This window comes from Trichinella spiralis (genome assembly GCF_000181795.1).
Source record: "Trichinella spiralis strain ISS 195 chromosome Unknown Scfld6, whole genome shotgun sequence".
NCBI classification, from domain to species: domain Eukaryota; kingdom Metazoa; phylum Nematoda; class Enoplea; order Trichinellida; family Trichinellidae; genus Trichinella; species Trichinella spiralis.
Genome location: NW_003526945.1, coordinates 1269952 through 1284341, shown reverse-complemented (window position 1 = coordinate 1284341; position 14390 = coordinate 1269952). Strand labels below are relative to the sequence as shown.

Sequence of the window (14390 nt, the reverse complement as noted above, 5' to 3'; positions counted from 1 at the left end):
CAGTGCTGTTAGATTCGAGCTCGGGCATTCATGTTGAACTGATGCGCTTCTAATCTGCTGAGACATTTCTTCTATGTCAAATTATAGTAACTTGGGTGACGATTTTCAATGGACACAAAAACTGTGGGAAACATGCGTTTAAATAATAAATGGATAAATTTCAAGGAACGATAATTCATCATTGCATATATTTTTTGAAATTACAAGAAATAACAAAAGTACTGCATATGCTTAACATCTTCCAGAATAAATTTACAATAATAACTTTATTTGTTTTTCAGGGTAATCTATAATAATTTTTGCTTTAAGCCAATCAAAAGCCAAGACCCTCAGTCAGTAAATTTATTTTAATGCGGCAAAAAATAAAATATATTAACTTTAATTTTCATATAAATCTTTCTATTTAAAAAACCGAAATATATTCTGAGTTGAGTCAATCGTAGCTTACTTCCATGCTGATATTATTTATCCGACAACTATCATAAGTAAGCATGAACGAACGGCCAGCCTAGGGTATCCGGTTTCCACTAAATTGTTATGGCGAAAAGTTTTCTCTAAACAATGTTAATACAATTTTTTCTTCGATATGGATAACTCACATGCTTTTCTCGAATAAAAAATCTTCTTCGTGCCTGAAATTGATCTTTCTCCAACATGTGGCTAAGAACACTATCTCACGCAAAGCTTAAACAAATTGTCAACTTAAGCTCATTAAGAACTGAAAGTTCAGCATTCATACATCATTTGAGACTCATTTTTGGGGTCCAATTATTCTCCACTTCTTTGAAATATGATTCAGTGATGGATATATGACTTGAAGCAGCATTGTAGTTTCAGGGCAACAGTTCGTTTCTCAGTGATCTTATTTCTCTGCTTACTTCACATCTTACTTCTACTTCTCATTAAACTAAATAAGCATGCCTCTGTATGTATTATAGGAAGAATTCTGTTTCGAATTATATGCCCCCCTCAGGAATTGTCGTATATACGTTTCAAAGATGAAGTCAGGGTCAGAACAATGTAAAATAATATAGCACTATTGACCCACACAGTCCCGCTTTGTGATGAGCACTGCGTGTGAATGAGTCTGCCCCCGTTAGTATCAGTGTAATCATCTACTGCTAGCATTTTTATTTGTACCTGATTATTATGTTTCTTACAGTGCACAAGGTGAGTGATCAGTCATAAAAGTATGGCTATTGATGTTTTCTGGTTTGCTTTTCATGCTCACGTTCAAACTTGCATTGTCTGTCCATTTATGACTTCCTTTGGTTACATTTTTATATTTTAGAAAGTTTATTTGCAACTCTATTTTATTCGTTCTACAATGAGACCTTTATAATCAGGTATCGCTGTTTTGAAAATACTTGTCAACAAATTATAATAAGAATAGATTAAGTAATTGTGAAAATTAGGCTGTGGTAATTTTATTTTTGTGGGAATTCCCACTGGGTTCCTGAAGCAGAATTTTCAATGAAAGGTCCAGCGCCTGTTGTTACTGGATTATCACCTAAGGATGGCGTGCCGGGTACACAGATTGTCATTCGAGGAGAACATCTGGGCTTGTCACAGAGTGATGTTATAGGTAATGTTCTTTGGTTTTTTTTTGAAATTTCAGATTTTTATATCCAGGTCTTACTGTGTGCAATGCTGACTGCATGCAGTCGTTGAAATGGGAATCTTCGCACAAAATCATCACTCGTGTTAGTCATTGTAAAGCTGGAACAGGTGAAATAATTGTAACGACAAAATCTGGCGGACGTGGGTCATGTACTGTACAGTTCCGGATATTTCATGCTTTGATTGGTAATTCAAAATTAGTAACTTTTTAATTGTATTATTTAATGGCATAGTTTTCATTCCAGGGCCATTGCAACCTACAGCAGTTTGGGTTGACGAATCACGAATGATAGAAACATTTCGCCGTGATCCTAAGGAAGCGGCTGCAATTGTGGATGATTGCCCCCTTGGCTTTTCTGTTGAAACGAATGTGTAAATTGGCATTCATTTATTCTAATCGAATCGAATCAAATTGCGCTTTCCGTTTGCAGAATAAGAATCTCTGATTTAGTTTGTTTTTCATTTAGCACACCAATATATCACTGGTCGTCAGAATTGTTTCCAGAAAGCAGTAGCAATATGCGACTTGAAAATTTTCATCCAGTGCGATATTTAGTAGAAAACTGTCGCATTGTGAGGTGAGCTTCATGATATATTATTTAATTTGTTTTTATTTTTTCAAGAACATAGTATATATGATTATATTTTTCGCAAAATTTCAGATTTATTTTACAGTTGATAGGTTTTTAAATTTAGTTTTGAAAATTTAAAAGCCGGTTTAGAGTTTATGCGTAGCCAAGTTATCGTGTCGAAGAAAGGACCAAAAGAATTTATGAAATCCAATCTCAGCTGCATATTAGATTGTATCGATGCGATGTCAGGCAAGTTGAAGTTGTGCAACTTTTCATTTCTAGGCGTGTTGAATTTAGATTTGCGTTTGCATGTTGAACAGGACTGTTTTGTCAATCCAACTGAAATGGCAGAGCAGTTTCAGACGAAAATTGATCACTGCATCCAAACTGGCGAAGATGTTTTTGTGGATGTATTGAAACGAAAGGAACAATCAGATGCAATAAGAAATGCCCTTTCACTGTTGCAAAGGTTTCGTTTCATGTTTTATCTTCCTCAGCTGATGAAAGTTTACACTGAGAAGGTTGCTAATAATCAATTTTGTTTGTCCTTACCAATCAGTATATATCCGTATTTTATTTCAAGGGAGAATATGCTTTAGTGTTGAGTGAATATTCACGGGCAAAATCTCTTCTGAGCGAAACTGAAGTGCCTCTGTTCAAAGAAGGTTTCCATTTTATACATTTGAATTTCTATTAATTATTCCAATGGTTTGGTTGTTTAAACATGTAGCATTTGCTGAAGCTGAAATACAGATGGAAGAATTTAAATCCACGCTTCATAGGCAGCTTGTTGATCATAAAGTTCCATTATCTGAACAGAAAAGGATAATAAGGTATATATATATATATTTTTTTTTAACTGCTTACTCGGTTCAACGTTGTTATATATCTATGTATATTTTTGTAGATATTTGACGTCTGTAGATTCAGAAGTCGATGCCGGCTGGATATGTCTGGAATCACAATGCCAGTGGTTGAAAGCTTTAATTATAGATTGTCAGAAGATACATTTTACAATTGGTATTTTGCTAAAAGAAATTTAATATTCATAAAAATATGCGTGCATATTGTTTAAGGAAAAGAGAAGACATTTGATGATTCTGAAAATGATTTTTCCGATAAATTAGGTGTAAAGTTATTTGTTCAATTTAGCAATTTTGTTTCACTGATTAACTACTCTTGTTGTAGTTTCTCAAATTCCACAAAGTTTTCGCTTCTCCGAATCTGTGTGTACAATATTAGACACGAAAGTGCAAGACTTTGTCAAATTGTCTCAAGAATACATTGCAGGCCAGTTGACATCTCATAGCATTATACACACGAAACAAGTCGAAGTACGTATGCTTACCTTTTTTTGATAGATTGAAAATGCTTGATTGTTTCTTCTGTTGTTGTAGGATATGATTTTAGATATATTTAATTTGAGTGCTGCGCTTGTCTTTAACGCCATCTTCCCTGTGAGCAAGATCCCCTCTGAACTTGTCGATTTGTACGACGATGCATTTCTTCAGTGGGATGTATCTTCAATGGAGCCTGCCTATTTGCTGCAGCTGCTGAAATCGTTGAGGTGCAATGTCACCGTTGGTATTGTCATTGTCGCCGATAATTGGAATAATTGTTTTCTTCATGTTTCAGATCTACCGTAGCTGGATTTTTGGATCTGGAGTGTGAAGAGCGATATTTGCAATATTGGATGGATTTGTGCGTTGAGATTCGGTTGCATTGTTTAGCGTGTTTCGTCGAACAGACCGAATCAAGTAAAATCGTACAAATACAGTATATAGTAAAATTTTGATTTCCATTCTGATCGTCAGGTATATCGGCGTTGGCTTCGAAAGAGATTTGGAAATTGTTGGTCTGCAATGAAGAAATGTCGAAAACAGCTCTGCCGGATTTATTTGAAAGCATCATTCACGAGCTGTTGCCAATTTTCAAGCAGCTGCTCTGCTACAACAACTACCGGAAGGAGGTGGACTTTTTGAGCAGTGAATCGCACAAGGACGGGCTGTTGAAGCGGTTCGAAAGGTTGCTCTGCTCGTTCAAGTTGACAATGCTAAAGTTGATCGGCTTGGAACAACAGCAACAACTCGACGATGATGTCGTCTCAGGGGGCGGAATGTCGAAAGGATCGTCGACGTTTGAGTTCGATTATCCGAAAGGGAGAGCCAAGAAATCTTCCAGAATTACGGACAAAAAATTGCTGATCGTTCTGGCTAATTGCGATTATTTGCTGAGGTACTGCTTGCCCAGGTTGATCGATCGTTTGAGCAGAAATGGAATGTGGCTTACTGAACCACTGCAACAGGTGAGTGAGTGAATGGATGGATGTTGTTCTATTTTCCAAATTCGACGTTCAAATTTCGGCTAAATCACAAATTGCAGCGGTGCGTTGTCTGTTACGGCAGCTTCCGGACGTTTCTGTTGAAACTGTACATCTCTTCCAAGAGTTCGATGTTGAATACAATTTTTGAAATTTCAACCGATTCATGGCAGAAATTGCAAGGTTACCAGTATTATTTTGCATTTGCAATTTTCCACTTTGAATCTGTATTTGTTCACACTTTCAGGCGTCAGCAATTATATCAAAGATCTTATTCTTCGGATTGTTTCAGTCCAGGCGGAATTGTTCCTAATTTCGCCCGCTCTCTATTCAACTGTAATAGGCTTTGTGATACGAAGTTATTGCGATCGTATAATCCAATGCGCCAAGGCGAACATTTCTTCTTTCAATCAATCCCAACACACGCAGGTCTCTATTCAACTTTGATTGATTGATTGATTGATTCAAGCGTTTGTTCAAAAAATAAATAAATAAATAAATAAGAAATGGTATATTTTAGCTGCTTTTGGATTTCACAGCATTTGAAGAATCTGTACAGCCATTGTTGAGTGACGAGACCAAGTCGATGATAAAAGAATTCAAACTGGAAATTCGTTCAACCTGGAATTATGAATTGCAAGAAATGTTAAATGCATATTTACAGGGTGCGGAAATTTTACTTACCAGTTTGAAACAACCAATGCCAGCTAACAACAATAATACTAATAATAATGCATAACTTTTACCACCGTTTGTTTCATGACATTTGAACACTGCCAAATTTGCTTTTTGATTTCTGTCAATGAAGCTCTCTACGGAATCGAATCGAATTGATTGACTTCTAATTTACTTTAAACATGCATGCATATTCTCATAACAGCGAATTTATTGTTTGTAAATAAATAGAAAAATAAAATCAAATCAATTATAAATTGAGAATTGACTACTGTCAGGTACGTTGTGCTTGATCCAAAGTAGAACATCATCCTTGTATTGTTCCAACCAGGCAATGTTTTCTCTCGTAATTTCGAGCTGTTGTTTGAAAATGAATCGACTGGTGCCAACATCCACTTTGCTGCTCAAGAACATTTCCAGCTGAAATTAAAATAATCTTATATATCAAAACATGAAAACCATGCTACATGTGTCAATTTCAATTTACAGCTTCTAATCGTTTTCTTGTTTTGAACGACCTCGTCGCAGCTTGAACAACCGAATTCAGAACAGACGAATTGTTGAATCTGAATAAAAAAGAGAAATTTATTTTTCAACACACACACACACACAGAATTTCATTAAACAAGTTTTTTAGCATGCTGACAAAAAACGATTTAATGTGAAATGAAAAAAAATACAGATAAAGTTATCAATGAACGTCCTTCAAACCAAAATTCCACAGGGTAAAAAAGGCTGCGGAATGCTTAATATGCGTTGGAAAAATTTCCCACTATTCATTCACATTTGGCTTACTTTTTCAGCAAAGCATCCCAGTTGCGTATTGTGAAATCCCACAGCATGCCATTGCCTACGTTGTGCATGCTGATGTGGTGAAAAATTGTCGAAACAACTTCTGCATTCATTTCTACCCCGCCGAGAGCTTTTTCCAACAAGCTGAAAAGTCAAACAAAAATAATACCTGCATACTGTTATATACTGTCATTCATCACATCTTACTTATTCAAGAGCATGGCATTTTTCGTACACGAAAGACCGATTAAAAGAGATCGCTTTTCGTGAACATCTTCTTCTTCCACGAATTTTCTCCAAAGAAATGTCCACTCTCGACTTGAACCTGCTTCGGCAATGGATGTACAGTATACAGTTTGCCTCAGACTTATCGGTATTCTGCGTAAAGTTGTAAAATAAAAAGCATTAACAGGCATGGTTTAAAAAAAATAAAATCACTTACATGTTGCACAGTCCACTTGATTTCGATTCAGCACAACTTTGCTCATATTGAGTGTAAAGATTTTTTGCTGTCTGAATACAATGGGCCAAATAGAACTTGCAAGCATGCTTCCAAATTAATGAACGAAGTTCTCTGTGTATTTAATTTTCATTACATCAATATTACAATTATTGAAAAAAACAACAATTTAACAAAACATACGAGAGAAACAATTCAGTGGAACTTACTGTAAATTTAAACTTTCTTTAGACGATGTTTCAAATCCCAGACGATGATAAATTGGTTCATATATGTGAATAAGAAATTTCTAAAAAGAAAAACTATTCACTGGTTGAATTTCAAAGTTTTATTATGCAATTTACCTTTATTTGATTTTCATATTTTGTTGCATGAAGCAAATCATAAAAGAAGCTCATATGTCGAGATGCGGTCAACCAAGGTAAATAAGCATTTTCTTGTGGCAAATATTTCGTTAAGTCCAAAGCCAATGCATAATTTAATTTTCCAACCCTGCGAAAAATTGTTGAAAAAATTTTTTTAAACAACAACATAATAATCATTCAGCATAAAATTAACCAATTACTTGGCTAACGCAAATGCATCGTCAAGTAGTTGAGCCCTAGACTTTGTGCTGATAAGCTAAATAAAGAAAAGTTGACATTTTCATTTCAATTTTTCAAATTATAGTATTTACGTCATGTTGCACCGTCAATTGCATTTGAATTAGCTGCCAATTTGCTTCATCATATTGAATACGGCAAAATGCGAGCATATCCACATTTGCCAACACATAATTGTAGGGTGCTTTTGGAACCGGAGATTTTGCTAAAGTTAAAATAAACAGTAATACAAGAAACAATAAAACATATCTTATCCAATTTCCATGCCTTCGCCAACTGATGTCAGCCAAACGTGAACTTTCTCTGCACCGGGACCATGTTGAAATACAACAGGAATATTCCATCGCCCAATACCAAAATCATACTTGTCAGCCATGTGAAATCGTGACTGCTTAAACTGAACCATTCCATCTTCATAAGTTCGAATTACAGTAACCAAAGGATATGAACTTTGTTCAATCCATGGAATTACTATTTGCGTAGCATTCCAAGACTTTTGTTTCCATTCATCTGTCATTGAATGGCTTTGTGAAATCTGCAATAAATAAATGCTTCATACCTCTGATACCTCTGATTTTCATACCTCTGATAGAATGTTAAAAAATTCATTGTAACTGGCGTTGCCATTTGTAGACTTTTGTATAAATGTTGACATAACTTTCTGGAATACATCAAATCCAACAATGTTGTACATCATTCGTAATATCGAAGCACCCTATAAATGAAAACAAACAAGACAAGTTACATCTTATAAAATGATGCTCAAAATGTATATTCATAAAAAAATATATTTTAATAATTTATGTTAGCTAAATTTTAAATTTAATATGCAAACGTTCACTGTTACCTTATTTTCTGCATTACTTGAAACAGAAATATCAAAATCTGCTGCATTCTTTAATGTGTAAGAATTTGTGAACGTTTCTTCGCCGAGAGCTTGTTGAACCACATTGAAAATAAATTCCGCTTCCTTAATCAGAATAATACAATGTCTCCATATTGATCATTATCTCATAATGATTACCATATCTAAATTTTGATCATGTTTATCTAAGATTACGTAGCTGAGAATTTTAGCCAGACTTCTCAAAAACCAATGTTCATCCCAGCATCTTACAGTTACCACACCATCAAGCCACTAAAAAATACAAAAGTGTAATAAATAAATAAATAAATAAAGTACAAACAATACTTGGTAAATGAGAATGTTTATGATATTTTTCATAATATTTTTTTTAGCAGAAATGCAGGAATTTTCTTTTTTACAAAGTATTCCAAGTTCATTGACGATGACGATGCCTAAAAAATTGTCAGTTTCTTCTTTCTCCAACAAACTTGGCAAAGCAACAATATCTAAAATTATATCATTTTATTATTTACAAATATGATTTGAAAGCTATCTCACCCAACTTGTCAACTGGAATAGCAGAACTGAGATAATTTTGAACCGAAGATAAAACTGTCGCAACGACAGAAGTTGCAAATTCCGTTTGCTCTAGCAGCATAGGCTTTGTCCAAATTCGAATCTATATATATATATATATAATATAATTAAGCAATTCGAAAAAAATATATTAAAATGATAAAATAATCAATTTTAAATAAATAAATAAATAAATAAATATGTATATATTTCTTCAATACCTCTTTTCTGTGTTCAAAAGGGATATTTTTCGATGCATATTGAGATGCAAATATCACGAGTTGATGTGGTGACATTTTTGGAGTTATTTGAAAAAATATTTTTGTCCATCCATTTCTAATACAAAAAGTATAATTATTTAATAATATTTCAACTAGTAAACAAAATAATAAAACAGTCAATTTGCTATGAAATATTGAAAGTTGTATGAACAAATTATTTACCCAAGTTGTTCTTCTCTTATCTCTTGACCGTTAGATATTCCTTTCATGCCTGCTGATAATGAAAGATCAACTTGAAATTTAGCTTTCATATGAGGTTCGTCGAAACATGGAAACCAACGACGAGCTGAAGTTTTTGATGACTTTGTCGCAAGAATATATCTGAATTGTCGGTTATACTTTCGATCAGTAAAGTAATATCAAAAGTACATTTTGTTAACAGAAAAAAATGTAAAATCTATTCCATAGCAACTCCGAATTAAAATTTCGTAAATTTCAAACAGGGCATACTTAAGTTTGTGCAAAATAATGAAAGTAAAAAAATAATTCTCACTTCGTTTGAGCTGATTCAGCGTAGGAGATGTAATAAAGGCCCGGTTGTTGCTGTTTAGAAACTGTTCCTTTGTAAAGAATGGCCAACGCATAATCGCTGCCAGCATTCAAAGACCATTTAGTATCAAAGCGAATCATTTGTTGTTTGGGATGAATTTCCATTTTCACAATTTCTACTTCATTTCCACGACCTGCTTCGGTCAACTTTACATTTGAAGTGGCGAAATTCAGTCCCACCGCATGCAAATAAATCACATTTGTCGAAGTGAAGCAATGCATCAATATTGTAACGTTTCCTTCGAACAATATTGGAATATCATCTTCGGCTTTTGCAAATGAAAACGTTGGCATGTAAACTTTGACACTGATGTAATACAGACTAGGCATGAGAAAGTTGAGCAATTCTGAAGATACTGGAGGAGAAGAAGAAGAAGAAGGCGAGGCACAAGTGCTTGGTTGGCAGTCGTGAAAATTCTTATAAATTAAAATTGGCAAAGCAATCAAAAGAATCAAAAGAAATAAAGTCAAAACGATGCAAACAATGATCGTTGTCTTAGAAAAAGTGAAATGCTTCTTCGATTTTGCTTTCGATTCATTTATAGAAACTGGATGTACAGTATGCAAATCAGATATACCAATCGGCGATGCTCGTCTTGGTAATCTACTCGGCAGTTCGTCGAGTTCATCTTCGCAAATGTCAAAAGATGGAAGGTCGCTGTGCATCAAGGTTCCAAAACGGTCCGCCACTCGCTCGGCTTCTTCCACATTGAAATCACCGCACTTTGCCACTCTTAAAATCGCAACATACTATAATTATTATTCATTTCGATTAATTTCAACGTTTGCCAACCTTGTCCACCGTAACAGCTTTCTTTGCCTGTATGCTAGCTTGAATCAACCACACAACTGCCGTGCCTCATTTCTGATTCATCCCCAGTGAAATCGTATGTTTATTCAACTGCCGTTTTGCTGATATCAGTGCCAATCTAAGCACAGTTCGGTGGGCTACCATTGTGTTTACCTGTGCCGCATTCAATAAGCCGCTGAAAAGCTAAATATGACTGATTTTATCAAAAATGAAAACACGTCGATCAGTTGGTGCAAAATCGAAGCCAAGCAATTCTTTCGCGCGCTATGCTTCAAAATGCACACTGTTCACCGATAAAATTTATTCATTTACTGCTTATTAATTTACAACTTTTGTACTTTTATCAAATAATAAAACAAGAATCTAAGAAAAAATTTTCAAATATTAGTAGAATATAAAAACAAAAAAAAATTCTACTTTTTTTTCTTATAGTAGATAAAGCAATAAAATCAACATAATTTTGAACTTTACACTGATAAACTTTTATTAAAGATGCAAAATATGAGTTAAAAATTCATTTATACAACGTATTGTGGAATACAGTAACAAAAACAAACTAATGTAAAGTTGATTTTTAGTTAGCAAACAACATTATTCAATGCTGATAATGAGCTATAAAATCTTCTGACGTTCACTTGCTCATCACGTTACAATGCTTGAGCAAATATTGATTTTAACGCATTAAATAAATTTTTATAAAATAATTAATCCGTTGTTTTTCAATTACAAAAAGAATAAAAAATGAAATTGTTGTACAACGTGGACTTTCATTAACATTAACTAATACACAAGTGCATGCATGTGGACTAGAACAACTCACCATTGTGTGAATGTGACTTGTTTACTTTTGTCGTTTATAGTCGTGTGTGTGTGTGTGTGTTTGTGTGTGTTATAATTCTCGTCCATTATTGCAATGTCAGTTCAAGTAAACGATGAAGTCTATTCAAATAGAACATAAATATGAATGAATCATACAGTTTACATTTTACTGTAAAATGAATCATACAGTTTACAAAATTAAAATATTGAACATTGTGATTATCACACCAAGCTATCTTTGAAGTTTAAGCAAAAACAAATTTTCCAAACTAGTTGACAACTGTCGTTCAAAATTTTGTCAAAGGTTGAAGTTGAAATATGCAAATTTTATTGCAAAAGTAAAACTGTATTACAGTAATTTATTTGCAAGAATGAATCATTTCCATCAGTTTTTTTCACGTTGAAATATTTGAAAAAATTTAAACTTGTGATGTTTTGAAATAAATTTATCATGTATTTCAACGCAAATGATGTTCAAACAACGAACGGCAGGCATTTCAGTTCAGTGTAATGTTGAATGAAACGTGTCGCATACTAATAATCACAACAAAATATTACAATTAATGGTGAATTTTTGCATTTGTGAAATGAATTTGCAAATTTTTCATTGAAATGCGACAATATAGCAATGCTGTATTCATAAATATTGAGCTGTAGAGATTGTGCAGCAAAAGTGAGCTGGCTGAACGAAACAGTGAGATTGTGTTGTCAACAAAAGTGTTGGTCAAGTGGTTTTGCAAACTGACAGTGACTGACCTGGATACAGTTATTGGCTATCTTTTTTCCTTTTTTTGGTTTGGTCCACAGCAGGCTAATTTTGGAAAAAAAGAAAAGTTGACCAGCCCCGGGCAATTGGAGATGAAAAGTACAAACCACCAGCTGACCTTGACCAGTGCTCAGTGTGTGGACTGCGCCGCGACGGTCACTGTACTGTCGCTTTGTGGAAAGTGTTCTTCGTAAAGTGGGAGATGGACAACGATCCCAAGTCGTTTTGGAGACGGTCAGTTTGGCACCCGGTCAAAGTGGCACTGTACGGCCTGATTCTGCTGAATCATTTTGCATATGCCACGCCTGATTCGGATTCCAACAAGCGCGTCAAATCGAACGAAGATTCAATTCCAGTAATCGAAATACGAGCCGAAGGGAAGCCAATGACTTCGGCTCAGATCCGTGCGCTCGAAGAAGAAGCAGAAGGCAAACCTTTTGACATCAAAACGAAACAGTTGAAAATGCCACCCAAAGCTTGTTCCAAAACAGCCAAACGTTTCGACTTTGTCACATTTCATTACAAAGGACAATTGGAAAATGGAAAAACATTCCAAAGCACGTCGGTGTTCACAAATTTTCTCATTCACCATTTATTATTTTCATGCATGTTGCTTAACATCTTTTCAATTCTCTTTTCAGCTATGCAGAAGGACAACCGGTGCAAATACAACTGAAAACTGGCATGATTATTCCTGGATTGGACAAAGGCTTGATCGGTATGTGTGAACAGGAGGTCAAAAGAATCCATGTACCGTGGAGATTGGCACAGCGTCGAAAATCGTCGAGTAAATAAAATAATAATAAATCTTTATTCGTTTTATTTCTGCAAATTAATTATTCATCATCATTTACGATTGTTGCAGAATGGAAACATCTTCCCAAAGATGAGCATTGGATCATTTTTGAAATTGAAATGCTCCACATAGAACCTTGGACAATTGAGAAACAATTTCAATACCTTGACGCGGACAAAAATGGACTACTGTCTGAAGAAGAAGTAAGTGAACATTTTGCAAATGCAACCGGGGCCCTGCAGTGGATTTTCTCTTTATATACATACCACCAGATATATCAGTTGAGTAATTTTGAAATGGGATTCGAATTATATATTTTTCACTGAAAATTCACTAGATTCTTGCATGCCTGAGGGATGGATGAAATCATTTGCATAATGTTTTTATTACTGTAAGCAAATTGTTCCTGAAAGATTTATTACTGTAATTTACGTGAAAAAAATATTTTTTTTAATTGTCAACAGATTGTGAAACAAATAAGAACGCTCCGGGAAGAATATGGTAAATCGTGGCGTGGATATAATATTGACGATCAGGAGATGGCAAAATATTTTATTGATTATTTCGCTGACAATTCGGCAAAGACAGTCTCTAAGCAACAGTACGAAAGTCGCATGTCAGCAGATTTGAAGCTCGCCGGCTCGAAGAAGACGAAAGCGGGCGGTAGTAGGCGTGAACCAGGACTGGGTTGGATTTTTGATTTTGACAACGACGGCTCAGTAACTTATGACGAACTGTCTAAAGCGTCGATGATTTTCAAAAGCGGACATGCCGCATTTCGAGATGCCAACAGTGATGTTCATAATTCAGAACATGAACTGTGAAAAAATTGAAAATTTTTTTATTAATAATTAATTCAGCTTTGCACGTGGATCGATTAGTTAATTTTATGCACTGAAAATTACTTTTCTTTTTGTTAAAGATAAGAGAAATAAGAATTTTCTAATATAATAGCAACAGCAAGTTCAAGAAGTAAACTTTTCTATTTAGTTTTATTGCATTCAAAATGCAACCGCAAAAGGAACAACAATAATAATGCATAGTAATTAAATAAGTTTGCAAATTATTGATTGATTTATTATTATTATTCAGCAGATGGTTAAGATATTGAAAAATTGGTGAACATGAATGAGTTGGGCAAGAATTTGCCAGTTAACAACATCAAAGTTGGCAAGAATCACGTCGAACTGCTTGCTCTGTTCGTGAGGGAAAATTGAAGCATAGTCCATGTTGGCATGTTAATCAAAAGATCAATTGTTTGTTTTGCCGGAAATAGCAGACGAAATATTATCAAAATCGAATAATCACAATCGTCGGCAAGCGTCACTAACGAAAGATGTCAGCTAATTAATGGTGATCAAGCGAAAGCAATTTTCGATTAAATTAAATTGCCCATCAATTTTATTTCAAACAAAATCGAACCGTCATTTTGAAGAAATGTTGTTTACGTTGAAATTGCTCGATCGAGCTATTTGCAATTTCACAGACGAAAAAATTATCATTGAAAAAGCAAAATGGAAGTAGCTTTGCCACCGTAATCATCACTATAACAGAACAACTAACTATTAATTACAAAATTAATAATTCTTTATCAGTTATGTGACACAGACATATATAGCATACATTTTAAAAGTCTATTATTTGGAAATTGTGCTAACAATCAAACGTTTGCTCAGCTATTCACATAATATATATATTAATAAATTACAACAGTTATGAGGTTTATTCACTTTTATTCTTTCAACAAACCGTTCATCTGAAATTAACAAAGTTTTATATTAAGAAATGCACAACATTAACAAATTAAAACGAACGTTGAATAAAATGCGTCTGAAAAATAATTCAAAACAAAAAAATATTTTTTGTTATTAACGTACAAAAAAAACAGACAGCTTTCTTGAGTC

At 34.2% G+C, this 14390-nt stretch overlaps 3 protein-coding genes across 3 annotated transcripts; 2 read left to right on the top strand and 1 right to left on the bottom strand.

The window, feature by feature from the left end:
* Positions 1-1473: 1473 nt before the first annotated feature.
* Positions 1474-4825, top strand: Tsp_07998 (conserved hypothetical protein). Its single transcript, XM_003373352.1, has 9 exons — positions 1474-1585; positions 1633-1728; positions 1866-1990; positions 2303-2713; positions 3100-3212; positions 3619-3759; positions 3828-3949; positions 4007-4497; positions 4760-4825. The coding sequence occupies exons 1-9, from the start codon at positions 1474-1476 to the stop codon at positions 4823-4825; spliced, it is 1677 nt and encodes a 558-aa protein (XP_003373400.1).
* A 608-nt stretch (positions 4826-5433) lies between these two features.
* On the bottom strand, positions 5434-10269 carry Tsp_07997 (putative peptidase family M1). The gene is made up of 15 exons (XM_003373351.1): positions 10259-10269; positions 9239-10027; positions 8908-9066; positions 7889-8033; positions 7625-7756; positions 7351-7576; positions 7116-7246; positions 7005-7060; positions 6784-6931; positions 6649-6728; positions 6422-6553; positions 6187-6357; positions 5983-6123; positions 5675-5753; positions 5434-5607 (listed from the first exon to the last, which is right to left on the bottom strand). Exons 1-15 carry the CDS (start codon positions 10267-10269, stop codon positions 5434-5436), a joined length of 2574 nt encoding a protein of 857 aa, XP_003373399.1.
* A 1623-nt stretch (positions 10270-11892) lies between these two features.
* On the top strand, positions 11893-13597 carry Tsp_07996 (putative peptidyl-prolyl cis-trans isomerase, FKBP-type). The gene is made up of 5 exons (XM_003373350.1): positions 11893-12251; positions 12332-12408; positions 12556-12689; positions 13023-13306; positions 13579-13597. Exons 1-5 carry the CDS (start codon positions 11893-11895, stop codon positions 13595-13597), a joined length of 873 nt encoding a protein of 290 aa, XP_003373398.1.
* The last annotated feature ends 793 nt before the right edge of the window (positions 13598-14390 follow it).

Excerpts from the sequence above, each read along its gene's own strand:
- Tsp_07998 (XM_003373352.1), top strand. The coding sequence starts at position 1,474 with ATGAAAGGTCCAGCGCCTGTTGTTACTGGATTATCACCTAAGGATGGC. Across the intron at positions 2,714-3,099 it reads TGAAAGTTTACACTGAGAAG|ATATTTGACGTCTGTAGATT; the intron begins GTTGCTAATAAT and ends ATATTTTTGTAG. Across the intron at positions 3,760-3,827 it reads CAGCTGCTGAAATCGTTGAG|ATCTACCGTAGCTGGATTTT; the intron begins GTGCAATGTCAC and ends TTCATGTTTCAG.
- Tsp_07997 (XM_003373351.1), bottom strand. Across the intron at positions 8,034-8,907 it reads ATAAGAGAAGAACAACTTGG|ACATTGTATTATTCTGATTA; the intron begins GTAAATAATTTG and ends ATCAATATGGAG. Across the intron at positions 7,757-7,888 it reads CAAGTAATGCAGAAAATAAG|GGTGCTTCGATATTACGAAT; the intron begins GTAACAGTGAAC and ends TTTCATTTATAG.
- Tsp_07996 (XM_003373350.1), top strand. The coding sequence starts at position 11,893 with ATGGACAACGATCCCAAGTCGTTTTGGAGACGGTCAGTTTGGCACCCG. Across the intron at positions 12,252-12,331 it reads GGAAAAACATTCCAAAGCAC|CTATGCAGAAGGACAACCGG; the intron begins GTCGGTGTTCAC and ends TTCTCTTTTCAG. Across the intron at positions 12,690-13,022 it reads GACTACTGTCTGAAGAAGAA|GAGATGGCAAAATATTTTAT; the intron begins GTAAGTGAACAT and ends ATTGACGATCAG.